Genomic DNA, 13,715 nt, shown 5'->3' with positions numbered 1-13,715 from the left:
ACACACCTGTAGTTCCAGCTACTTGGAAGGCTGAGGCAGAAGGATCGCCTGAGCCCAGCAGGTCAAGGCTGTGGTGGCGTGAGTATACCACTGCACTCCAACCTGGGCGACAAAGTGAGACTCCCACTCAAAAAAGAAAAGAAAAATAAATGTCTGGGAGAGTAGGAAGTACAGTACAGTAAGTACACGGGAGCTGGACGCTTATGGGATTTGATGCATGTCTGCATGGACAGCATAGGGGAGAAATGTTCATACGTATGTGTTCAGAATGCAGAACAACATCCACGATGACAAAAATATAAATGTACCCTTTTTTTTTTGAGTCGGAGTCTCACTCTGTCGCCCAGGCTGGAGTGCAATGGCACACTCACAGCTATCACAGCCTTGACTTGGTGGGCTCAGGTGATTATTCTGCCTCAGCCTTCCAAGCAGCTGCATGCCACCACAGGTGCATGCCACCATGCCCGGCTAATTTTTGACTTATTGTAGAGTCGAGGTCTTGCCAAGTTGCCCACATTGGTCTCAAACCCCTGGGTTCAGGCAATCTTCTCACCTCAGCCTCGCAAAGTGCTGAGATTACAGGCATGAGCTGCGGCCAGGCCTGAATGTACTTTTTGTAACCATATTTTAACTCATATGTCGAGCAAACAGGATATTCTATCATATATCCGCAGGGCAGAGACTGAGTATTCTTTCTTTTTTGTATCCCCAATGTCCAGCATAGAACGGAGTATTGGATGAATAAACCATATCATAGCCATTTTATTTGTGAGTTGATTATAATAGTATTTTATACTTGAAGTTTAGGGGATTGAAAGAATGCATAAGAAAATTTAGCTGAAATTGAACTCCAGTTATAATTTTGCGTGTGTGTGTGTGTGTGTGTGTGTGTGTGTTGGGAGCTGAATTTCATGTCCAAAAGTGTCTGCATAACATCAGCAAAAAAGCCCAATGTCGGTTTTTGCCTTGGCCAACTAAAACCTCACGCACCAATTCTTGCAGGATGCATTATGAGCTATGTTGAACTTCATTCTGGAAATACTGAAATAGCTTCACTAAAAAAATAAAATCTACTCAGTAAAGTTCTGAACAGAAATATGCAGAACATTGGGTTTTTGCTAAATGCTAGTTTTATGCCATGGTTCAATTGTCTTCCTTTAACATTTTTTCCAGAATATTGACAGAGTTGTGTTTGTTGGGAATTTTCTCAGAATCAATATGGTCTCCATGAAGCTGTTAGCATATGCCATGGATTTTTGGTCCAAAGGACAGCTAAAAGCTCTATTTTTGGAACATGAGGTAGGTTGAGCTTGCGTGGACTTAATCGCCCTATGTGGAGTGTACTTTGGGTTGTCTAACTTATGAGCAGGTCTCTTGGTTTTAAAATTGGTAAGTAGAAAAGTTGCCATTGATACTTTGTATTTGTACAAAGTGTGAGAAAGAACTATATATAAAATGGAAGCTCTTTTATCCAGAAATCAGGATTGGTTAGTTGGTTAATTTAAAAAGAGTCACTGAGAATATAAATTACTACAGCCATTATGGAAAACGTAGGGCGGTTTGTCAAAAAACTAAACATAGAATTACTATATGATCCAGCAATCGCACTTTTGAAGGATTGAGGATTAGGAATGAGTACATCAAAGAGATGTCTGTACACCCGTGTTCACTGCAGCATTCATTCACAATAGCGAAATTGTGGAACCAGTCTAAGGGTTTCTCAACAGATAAATGGATTTAAAAAGTGGTATATATGCACAATTATTTAGCCTTAAAAAAATAGAAATTCTGTCATTTGTGACAACACGGATGGAATTAGAAAACACACTAAGTGAAATAAACCAGGCACAGAAAGACAAATACTGCATGTTCTCGCTTCTGTGTGGAATCTAAAACCATTAAACTTGCCGGGTGTGGTGGCTCAAGCCTACAATCCCAGCACTTTGGGAAGCCGAGGCAAGAGGATTGCCTGAGCCCAGACCAGCCCGGGCAACTTGGTGAAACCTATTCTCTACAATAAATTAAAAAAATAGTCAGGTGTGGTGGTGTGCACCTGTAGTTCCAGCTATTTGGAAAGCTGAGGTGGAAGGATTGCCTGAGCCCAGCAGATCGAGGCTGTGGTGGCCGTGAGCGTGCCACTGCACTCCAGGTTGGGTGCCAGAGTGAGACTCCAACTTAAAAAAATAAAATAAAAAATAAACCATCATACTTATAGATGTAGAGAGTAGAATGGTGGTTAAAGAGACTGGAGGGGGGAAGAATAGAGAGAGAGAGAGAACGGTCAGGGGATACAAAATCTCAGGAGGAAAATATTTTCACATAATGTGGTGAATATAGTTAATAATAGTGTATTGTACATTTCAAATTTGTTGCTGGGCGTGGTGGCTCATGCCTGTAATCCCAGCACTTTGGGAGGTCAAGACGAGAGAATTGCTGGACCAGGAGTTTGAGACCAGCCTGGGCAACATGACGAGACCTTGTCTCTGCAATAAAATAAAAAAATTAGCCAGACAGGGTGACATGTGCCTGTAGTCCCAGTTACTAGAGAGGCTAAGGCAGAAGGTCGAGGCTGCGGTAGCTGTGATTACACTCCAGCCTGGGCGACAGAGGGAGACCCTGACTCAAACAACAACAACAACAAAAATTATTGAGAGTAAATTTCAGTTGTTTTAACCACAAAAAAATGGCAAGTGTTTGAGTCGATGGATATGTCAATTAGCTTGATTTTAATTACTCCACACTGTATTTATAAATCATAATATAATTTTGGATTCTATAAAAATGTTCAATTATAAATTGTCAAATTTACAATAAAATTCTAGAAAATTTGGAAAAGTCAGTTAAAATGGGTAATTATTTTTAAAATTTCCCTACTTTAACCATTTTAACTTAAAATGTGTCAATGTACATTTACTCACCAATCTTTTGAGGTAAATCAAGGTATGTTTTTGAGCCTGGTTTCTGCTGATTGGAGTGCTATAGTCTTTCTTTCATAATTGCAACATTATACCCGGCTTTGATTTCCGGTTTTCTTAAAGTGGATCAAGAAATTAAGATTTTTTTTTTTTTTTTTTTGAGTTGGAGTCTCACTCTGTCACCCAGACTGGAGTGCAGTGGCCGCTCCCGGCCACCACAACCTCGCCTGCTGGGCTCCAGCGATCCTTCCGCCTCAGCCTTCCAAGTAGCTGGAATTACAGGCATGCGCCACCACGCCCTACTGATTTTTTGATTTATTGTAGAGATGAGGTCTCGCTGCCCAGGCGGGTCTCGAACCCGCGGGCTCAGGCAACTCACTCACCTCAGCCTCCCAAAGGCGCGGGATTACAGGCTGAGCCACCGAACCCGGCCTGCATGCTTTTTTTTTTGAGTCAGAGTCTCACTCTGTTGCCCAGGCTGGAGTGCAGTGGCACACTCACGGCCACCAGCCTCTACCTGCTGGGCTCAGGCGATCCTTCCTCCTCAACCTTCCAAGTAGCTGGAACCACAGGTGCGCGCTTCCATGCCCAGCTAATTTTTTGATTTAATGTAGAGACGAGCTCTTACCAAGTTGCCCAGGTTGGTCTTGAACCTGTGGGCTCAGACAATCTTCTTGCCTCCGCCTCCCAAAGTGCTGGGATTATAGGTGTAAGCCACTCCACCCAGAAATTTTGTGCTCTTCTTATTGGTTTAGGTAGTATATAATTAAATCGGATGATTATATTAACAATCAATCTGTCATAAACAAATTTGAGGATAAACATAACTGATTCTTGGCAAGTTAACAACTTAACCAGTAAAAACAGAAGTCCTTGGCTTGCTAAGTGAAGCCTACCAGTTTTGAGAGGTCAGTGTGCCTGGCCATTACTGAACCTGTTTACAGAAGAAATAGAGAGTGTCCAGGGTCCCTTATATGGCATGTCTCCCATAATATAAACCAAAATCTGTAAGAGTGAATGGGGGCTCTCCTCTATCACCCCTTTAAAATAGCAGAGAACTACTATTTATCATGGGAGGTACCTAATTTCTTTGTCATATTGGAGCAGAAAAAAATGAGAGAGCTATAAATTTATAGTACTACAAATTTATAGTAAATACATTTCAATTGTAAGAAATAGTACTATAAATTTCAATTGTAAGAAATTAACTACTGAGCCATTTTTCTCATTTTCAAACAGAATTATTTAAGAAGTTACCAATACATTCAGCAGTTATTTCGAACTCTCTAGCCCCATATTTTATTTTATTAAAGCATATGAAATCGTAAGCACTTACATACTAAATAGTTATGGCCCAATGATAGAAATTAATACTAAATAAATCCTTTTTTTTTTTTGAAGCAGGCTTAAGGCATGGAGTTACATAGTTTTTGGGGGTAAGAGAGGATGAGCTTCCAGAACCTTCACTTCCCTCCCTCCAGACAGACCAAGCTCCCTTTTAATCTGCTTCTTTACTGGGTTTCCATGTAAGATTTTACTTCAAAAAGAAAAAAGCGTCTCAGTTTTTTAAAAATCATTAAAAAGAGAAAACAAAACTACTGTTGAAGTCCAGATAGAGTTGCCATATTTAGCAACAAAAAAATACAGGATGCTCGTTTATTTTACCTGGCATTTATATGTGTTTCTTTTTCTGTTTTTGTTTTTGAGTCAGAGTCTTAGACTGTTGCCCAGGCTGGAGTGCAGTGGCATGCTCACAGCCACCGCAGCCTCAGCCTGCTGGCCTCAGCTGATCCTTCCATCTCAGCCTTCCAAGTAGCTGGAAACACAGGCGTGCACCACCACATTTGGCTAATTTTTTTTATTTATTGTGGAGACAAGTTCTCACCAAGTTGCCCAGGCTGCTCTTGAATGTCTTGGCTGAGATAATCCTCTCATCTCTGCCCCCCAAAGTGCTGGGATTATAGGAGTGAGCCACCACACCCGGCCACATTTGTTTATATTTCATCTGGCAATATTTATTTAGGCCAGAACCTCTTGACCTAATGGAGAGAAAAAAGCTTAGAGGTTATCGGGGATAAAAAGTCATCTACAAGGTCTCATGGGTAGTTCATTGGTGGTCAGATACTGAAAAAGATCCAACAGTCTGGGGAAACCTGCCTTTGTAAGTAAAAGTGTAGTCACTTGTGTCACCCTGTACAATCCTAAACCTGGACTATGGCTTTGGTTTGTTACTATATATTGTAACTCAGTCTCCAAAGCCAGTGAAAGTGGAGCATTCTTAAAATCCCTTGAAGACAGCTCAGAAAATTCTCTATATTTTTAAGTTCACTCTGGCTTAGGCAGGCCTTACTATAGAATATTATAGAGAGAAATTTTGGGAAGCACTGATAGAGTGACTTTCTGGTCACTTGCCTTGGCCCTGGGTATTCTCATTCACTCAATTTCTTATTCATTCAACATTTCTTTCTCATTGCTGAGCGTCTCCTATGAAAAGTAGACCAGCCACGCAGTTAACTGCCTTTTTTTAATTTTAATTTTAAAGATGTGGGGTACAATTCAGGGTTAGGATTACAAATGTTCATTATGCAGGTATCCTTGTTGATGAGGCGTGCCCCTCCCTCCCCTGGCAGTTTCCCTCAATTGCCAATCCCTCCCCACCTCCCCTGAGAGTTTCCCACTACTGCCAATCCCTTTCTTAGTATTATGTTAATTGTTCAAGATCTTCTTATGAGTGAGAACATATGGTACTCTGTTCATTGTTTCTGTGATAGATTACTGAGTATGATCAACTCTAAATCCATCCAAGTTGCTGCAAAGTCCGTATGTTTGACCTTCTTTATGGCTGCATAATATTCCATTGTGTATACGTACCACATTTTTTTAATCCAGTCCAACTTTGATGGCCAGCATGGTTGGTTCCATGTTTTTGCTATCGTGAATAGAGCTGCAACACACAAGAGTGTGCAAGTATCTTTTTAGTAGAATGATTTGAGTTCCTCTGGGTATATTCCCAATAGGGTGATTGCTGGGTCATATGGAAGTTCAATTTCTAGTTCTTTCAGAAATCGCCATACTATCTTCCAAAGAGGTTTCACTAGTTTGCATTCCCATCAGCAGTGTCGAAGCGTTCCTTTTTCTCCGCATCCTCACCAGCATCTGTTAACAACTGCCTTTTTTTTTTAATGACTTTGAGGTCTTAGACAAATGACCCCACCTCTCCATCTTTGTGCTAGCATTTATAAAATGAGGCAATCCTAATATTTGTCTCATAGAGTTATGATGATGAGCAAATGAGTAAATCCATGTCAAGAGCTTAGAACAATTTCTGGCATTAGTGAGGCCTCAGTAAGTGTGAACTGATAGCAGCAGAACCAAAAATTCTTCCAAGTCCTGACACAGTCACACCTATTGCTGCAGTCACAACTGTGAAGTCAGGCAAACACTAGAGGAGCAGAGTCTTTTGGGAACAGATTGCCATGGATGGAATATCCCACCTCCTAAATGCCTGTGTTGAAATCCCAACCCCCCAAGGTGATGGTATTTAGAGGTGGGGGCCTTTGGGTAGTGAGTAGGTTATGAGAGCTGAGGCCTCATGAATAGGATTAGCACCCTTATAAAAGAGGGCCCAGAGAGACCCTTGCCCCTTCTCCATCTTATGGTCCATTCATGTGAAGCCCACAGTGAGAAGATGGCCATCTGTGAGGAATGGGTCCTCAGCAGACACCTTGACCTTGACTTTTCCAGCCTCCAGAACTGTGAGAAATGTTCTATGGTTGATAAGCCACCTGGTCTTTGGTACTTGGTAATATATAGCAGCCTGGACAATTTTCTCTAAAAATGCCTGGGTTTTAGTTCATCACAGAAACATAGGTTTTTATTTTACAGATGGGCAAAGTGAGGCTTAGGTGGATTTAAGTGCCTTTCCAAGAGCTACTTGTGGGGTTTTCTCCCATGAGATACAGCTTTGAAGTCAGAGAGATTTGCATCCCTGTTGCAAGTCATGTGACTCTACAAAGGGTAATTTACTGTATTTCCTTCCATTGCTCATTTGTGAAATAATAATGTGAATAAAAATAAATAGTTATAATGCTAACAATACCCTGCACTGACTTAGCACACACCATAGACAGACACTGTCTTTAGTACTTTATGTATGATAACTTATTTAATATATGAGGGGCAGCCCCCAAAGAAACTGGAATTATCTTTTGGAGGGTGGTTTCCATATAGTACAGACTTTCCCCACTAGATAAGTGTTCTAGGAACCACTGGCATCAGTGTATCGGTTAGCCTTGATGTGAGAGGCTGCATTTGACTTCAGTGAATTTGTTTTGGAGATTCTTTCATCGTGTTTATCCATTCAACATGTTTACCCATTTTATCGTGCATGGTGATTTACGAGCATCCCTGCCCACACCATGCTGAATGTTCAGCAGTTTTGACCAAAAACAGCATGACTCTTATGTCCCACCCTCTCTGTTCACCTGATCTTGCCCTGAGTGACTTATTTTTGTTTCCCTGGATGAAAAAAGTCCTCAAAGGGAAACATTTTGACGATATGGAAGCTGTGAAACAAAAATCGGCAGAAGTACTAAAAAGCATCCCCATTGACAAGTTCAAACACTGTTTTGAGAAGTGGAAAAAGCATCTCAATAGGTGTGTTACATCAAACAGAGAGGATTTTGAAGGTGACTGACGTTTAAACATGTAAGAATACATACACAGTTTTTTTTTATAAATCTGAGTTTTGGGGGGGGCCCCCATACATAAAGAAGTAGTTATCCAGTAAATTATAGTTGTTGTTGAAATTCTTATTTTGCTGTGCTTCATGTACAGAATTCAGGTTGTAAATGTCTCTTTTAGCTGGGTGCAGTGGCTCACTCCTGTAATTCCAGCAATTTAGGAGCTTGAGGTAGGAAAACCTCTTAAGGCCAGGAGTTCGAGACCAGCCTGGACAACATAGTGAGACCTCATCTCTACAAAAATTTAAAAATTAGCTGGGGGCGTGGTGGCATGTGCTTGTAGTTCCAGCTACTTGGGAGGCTGAGGTAGAAGGATCATGAAAACCCAGGAGGTTGAGGCTGCAGTGCTACTGCCCTCCCAGCCTAGGCAATAGAGTGAGACTCCAACTCAAAATAAAAAAAATAAGTTTCTTGTTGTCTACCACATTAAGGGAATGGCATTCCTAGAATTATTAAAAACAATAGGTATTTGGATAAGGTTCAGAGGTGATTGTACAGACTTTTTTTTTTTTTTTTTTTTTTTGAGTTGGAGTCCCACTCCGTCGCCCAGACTAGAGTGCAGTGGCACACTCCCGGCTACCACACCCGGCTAGTTTTTGATTTATTGTAGAGATGAGGTCTCGCCAAGTTGCCTGGGCGGGTCTCGAACCTGCAGGCTCAGGCAATCCACTCACCTTGACCTCCCAAAGCGCTGGGATTACCAGCTGAGCCACCAAACCCGGCCTATTGTACAGACTTTTGCATTGTTTTTGTAGGGTTATTTTGGAGCTGTTGGGGCACTGCTGGAACTCTTCAAAATGACTGATGACCAGTAGAGGTGAGCAGTTGAGGGAGCAGCCTCCTAAGAGGACAGAGGACTGAAAACTGCTGCTGGAGAAGGTGACGTTTGCTGTGGGACAGAAGCCAAGCCATTATGACAGATGAAACTGCTGGATTTGTAGATAATTTAAAATCCTTCTAACTGATCTTTTACTCTTAGGTTTCGAGCTAATGATTCAAAATGGGGAATATAAGAGTTTTTTCTGTATACTGTATTTTTTTAAAAAAAAAGTTTGTGCAGCGTGGCCAAACATACCAATTTTATGCATTAACTTGGAAAAGTTTTATGATGTTTAAGAAGGACCTGATATGTAAGCGCTGTTCATTTTTCTTCTGGGGTTTACTGATCAGTGTGGTGATTTTAACTTCATTTAGTAATTACTCTAGGAGATTTTACCTTTACTTATATTTTTCATGACGTTTCATGATTTGCTGTTGGTTTCAAATGAAACTACGAATCTGGCTTGTTTTACTGTGAACACTTTTTTTGTTTGTTTGTTTACCCTTTTTTGGTCTTGTTTTTCTGTTTGAATGTCTTATGGAAAAAGAGAGTCTTTCCCTCTGTTTTCTGTCATTGGGTGATCTCTCTCCCTGCGCCTGTAACCTTTCCTTGACAGAATTGTTCGTATCAATCAAGGTGCTGGCCAGCTCAATACAAAGTTAAGCACAAGATGTAAAGCTCACAAAAATGCCCATGCAGAGAAGACTCTGAAGGTGTTAATGAATTTAAAGAGTCTGGCAGAAGTTGCAAATTATGTGCAATTTTGTCTCATCCCCTATAGATATAGTGTTTCATTGGATTTATTTTATGTGAGGTTCTATTAAATTCAAATAGTCTATGATGAAATGTCCTCATCCAGGCACAGCATATGAATGGCAGCAAATCCTTGTGTAAGAAGTTTGGAACTTACTGGGGAAGGTCTCCCAGTGGATTAAATGTTCACATCAGGAGATTTAGGGTAAGTTGTGGGTTGAGGTGTCAGGTAGTAATATCTATCTGTTTTGTCTGTGTATGTATCTAGGAGCTTTGTAACAGACATTTTAAATAATAATGTTAAAGTTTTTTTCATTTTTAATATTTTAAACTGAGAACTGTACACTTTGATCCCAGTTTCTAAAATTAAAAAAATAATTTATGATACTGATCTCTATATTTTTCTTTTTGAAAGAAGAATCCATTTAGACCGATGGGTAACTTTCCAATGAGGGTCATGTACAAACACTGGAACGCATGAGATCCATTGACCTTGTGGATTGAGCGTTGTTGTTGAAAGGGATTTTTGAAGGATGGTAAAATTGGTCCATGGTGAATCTTCCCGTCCACCTCTGAGCACCACTTTTAATTTCCATATCGTCAAGTCTTGAAGAAGTTGATGCTAATCGAAGAATTCACTTGTCTGGTTGAAATAAAGCCTGTTTCTGTTGTGATGTTTTTAGTGTATATGTTATTTTCATTTCTTAATACTCGTGTTTATAGTATCTGCTTTGTACCATGAAATGACTATGTGTTGTGTCTTCACTACTCTCCGTTTCAAAATTTGAGCCTTTCCCATGAGTACGGTAGGGTCCGAAACTGCAGACCTATGCAGCGATTTTTGTTGTGTTTTGTTTTGTTTTTTAGCTTTATTATTTTTATGCAGCTGATTCCTTAATGCCAACTATCACTGCTATATTTGGCAATTCTGAAGGAGTTTTAAAATCTGGTCCTCACAAATAATTTCACCAATTTCTGTCTGGCTTTAAAAAGTTCAAGCAACTAAGGTGTTCTTAAAAAGGATAAGTAAAAAATCTATGTATTTTTTCTGATGAGTGCCTTTTGATGGTCTTTTCTGCCATCTGAGTCCCATCTGTCAGGGAACAGCAGACCTTGGTTCTGCAGATCACGGTTCTACAAAAGAAATCAGGGCAAATTGCTTTTTATATAATAAAAAAATATATTTTTAATTACCTGAAATAACTTGATCTCTCATTACAAACATTTAAAAGTAAGTTTTGCTGAGAAAATAAATTATTCCACTATGTACATATCAGTTTAGTGTTGGCTACACAGAGGCAGCCTGTTTTAAAGTAAACGCTTCATTAATGTTAGCTGTAATAAAAAATATGTTTAAAAATAATATATTAAAACAGTAATTCTTAACCTTGAATGTAGGGCACAATATTATCATGATCATATTTCACCAAATTCCATATGCTAGTACGTATTCACAACTTGTCCACAATTCCAAAATCCTATACTCCTAAAATCTATCTTGACAACTCACTTGGCAGCAAAAGCTGACTTGAGCATTATTTATCCCACGTAGTAGGACTTTTCACATGTTTTGTTGCTGAGCTATTTGTGTGTTTGATAACAGGATACCGACTCTGCCAGGGGCGTTAAGTAATAAACCATTCGGATTTTTTTTTTTTTTTTGAGTTGGAGTCTCACTCTGTCACCCAGATTGGAGTGCAGTGGCATGCTCACGGCCACCACAGCCTCGATCTGCTGGCCTCAGGCAATCCTTCCACCTCAACCTTCCAAGTAGCTGAAATTACAGGTGCACACCACCATGCCTGGTTAATTTTTATTTTATGTTATTGTAGAGACGAGGTCTCGCCAAGTTGCCTAGGCTGGTCTCAAACTCATGGCCTCAGGCGATCCTCTCACCTGCGCCTCCCAAAGTGCTGGAATGAAAGACGTGAGCCCCCGCACCCAGCAACACTTCTGAATTTTGAAACTCCTCTGGTCCTAAGAGCTTTAGATAAAGGGATCTTCAAAATATAGTTGTGTTCTTTAGCTTATGCTGTACACATGGATAGAGTCCCTTTTTTGGGAACTGTTGTTTTAGGTAATTTTTACTTGATATCATTCTGTCATAGAAGGAACACCACTAAGAAGTTACTCTGTGCCGGGAAGGAGCTGGAGGTTGCAGAGGTCCTCAAACTTTTAAAACAGGGGGCCAGTTCACTGTCCCTCAGACCGCAATGGCCCCCTGTTTTAAAAGTTTGAGGACCCTTCAGGCATAGGACACAGCCCCTGCTGTCCAGCAGAGGGCAACAGCGAAGTTCAAGTCAACATGTGTCACAAAGCACCACAAGTTCCATCCATTCATTCATTCATTCACATTCACAGCAGTAAACAAAACAGTGATGCACCATCACAGAGCTTCCCTTAGAAGGGCAGACAGATGCATTGCTAAATACAAGACATATACTATGAGATCAGTACTACAAAGAAAAAGTAAGCCAGAGAAGTGTAGTTGTGTTTGGAAAAATGAGAAGGGAAAGAATTTCTCTGGTTAGGATGGCCAAAGACAATCTCTCCTAGGAAGTAATCTTTGAGCAGAGAGTTGAATGAAGTTGCAAACACACTGTGAAGTAACCTGGAAGAATAGTTTTACTCCTGGCAAATGAGAATGGAGGTTCTGAGGAATGCAAAGAAGCCAGCATCTGGATTAAAAAACAGAAAAGGTGATGGGAAACGCAGTTTTAGGAGGAACTATGAACCAGGTCCTATGAGAAATGTGTAAGTGAGGGGGGAATACTGCACCTGGAGGAAGAGGACTTGCCATCTCTCCTCAGGAAGGTGCTAGAAAAAGTTTCATGGAGTCTTAGCCAATGAGTAGGGGCCACCAAGTAGACCAGAAGGGGAGGGCTTCCCAAGCAGAGGGAGCTGGATGAGCAGAAGCACTGAGGCAAGAAACCTCCTTGCTTATTCGGGTAACTGGAAGCCCTTTGCTTCAGCTAGAACATGGTTCATGAGAGAGAAACCAGATACTGAGAAAGGTAAGCCAGCCCGACTTTGGACTCATCTTCCATGTTAAAGTTGTGGACTTCTCTGTAGTCCATGGGGGGCCATCCAAGAGTTTTGAGGACAGTGAAACTAGAAATAATATGGCTTCAAAGTGACAGAGAAAACATCCCTGTAAACGAAAATAAAGAAGTTATTGTGCTTCTGAAGACATAATACTATTCCACCATCGTGTTGATTTATCTGTTGTGCCATGCCTCACGTAGTAACTGCATAGTGGACCACGCTTTTTCTGTAACACAAATGGTTATAAAAACTTTTGAGAGTTTCCTCAGGGGACACAGGCTACTAACAGTTATACATCTACTATGAATCTATTCAGTGAGTAGGAAGATTTCAACACCAAGGAGCACTATAAACTCTATCACTTGCAAGAAATGTTAGAGAGAAAGCAATTTTCCTCCTAGTAATCAGAAGATGGTCCCCAATTCGTGAGGGATATTTAATGCTCATTGTTTACTGGGTCTACCAGCTGCCCATCCATTCACTCTTTCTCTGTTTAATTTATGCTGAGTTATCTATGACTTGAGGGGCCTTGGATGACATTCAGGATGCATTCCATTGTGAATGGAACAGAGATCCTGCTTTCATTGTACTTGCATTCTGGGGAGGGCGATAGGCGTGGAGTATATGTCAATAAATAAACAAGAAAATATTCGGGGGTGGCTAAGTGCCATCATAGGAAAGAAATAAGGTGATATGGTAGAGAGGAAAGAGAGGGACTTCCTTAGTCAGGTGATCATGGGATGCGAGTATGGTTAAGTCATGGCCTCCACTTTTGAGGAATAACAGATTTACCTTTCTTGCCACCTCCTCAATGGACATGAAAGATGTCTTGAGGAAAAAGTTTGATAGCTAACTTGTTTTCTTTTACTTAGAATATTTAATTTAGTTTATATATGTATTTAAAATTAAATATATCAAATAGTATATTAACTTAATAATGCTCCTTTTAAACTGCTCATTTTATGAAATAATATTATTTGAACTGTTTACTTGAACCTTCATTGTTAATGCCTTTGTCATGACCAGAATCATTTACTAGTTTCCAGAGCTCAGTTTGAGATCCAGTGCTTTTTGAATCTGTCTATGATAAATTGACCGTTGATCTTAAAAAAATCCAGACACAGAACCTAGTCCTATAATGAGCTCAATTATTTCATTTTCCAAAAGGTGTCTACTGGTGACCACAGTGTAACCATTTATGTAGAGCCTTTTAAAGTCAACTTCCAAAGACTAGTTTACAAGTATTCATCATTTGCAATACTAAAATAAAAAGAAATTTTCTACTAAATGTCTTTGCCTCTTTTTTTTACTCACTCCATCAGGTAAACACTAAATATTCCAAACAAGAATTAATTGAGGTGATTCTGGTTAATGTTTTCACCAGTTCTCAACCAGTCTACAAGAAGAGTTCATTTCCTTTTAAATTTAAGTGTTTTTTGT

The 13,715-nt window shown here is 40.1% G+C and overlaps 1 protein-coding gene across 2 annotated transcripts in view; it reads left to right on the top strand.

The window, feature by feature from the left end:
• PANK1 (pantothenate kinase 1) overlaps positions 1 to 9,908 on the top strand; it is an 88,193-nt gene extending 78,285 nt beyond the window's left edge. The window contains exons 6-7 of one of the 2 annotated variants that reach the window (XM_008049866.1): positions 1,174 to 1,299; positions 8,413 to 9,908. In XM_008049866.1, coding sequence (XP_008048057.1) covers positions 1,174 to 1,299; positions 8,413 to 8,472 — 186 coding nt within the window. In that variant the 3' untranslated portion in view covers positions 8,473 to 9,908. The remainder of the gene's footprint in view (positions 1 to 1,173; positions 1,300 to 8,412) is intronic. The other variant, XM_008049867.2, reaches the window with a different exon arrangement.
• The last annotated feature ends 3,807 nt before the right edge of the window (positions 9,909 to 13,715 follow it).

This window comes from Carlito syrichta, unplaced genomic scaffold (genome assembly GCF_000164805.1).
Source record: "Carlito syrichta isolate Samal-C Ts95f unplaced genomic scaffold, Tarsius_syrichta-2.0.1 Scaffold138552, whole genome shotgun sequence".
Taxonomy (NCBI): domain Eukaryota; kingdom Metazoa; phylum Chordata; class Mammalia; order Primates; family Tarsiidae; genus Carlito; species Carlito syrichta.
The sequence above is the reverse complement of the archived record's forward strand: the minus strand, read 5'-3'. Positions and strand labels throughout refer to the sequence as shown.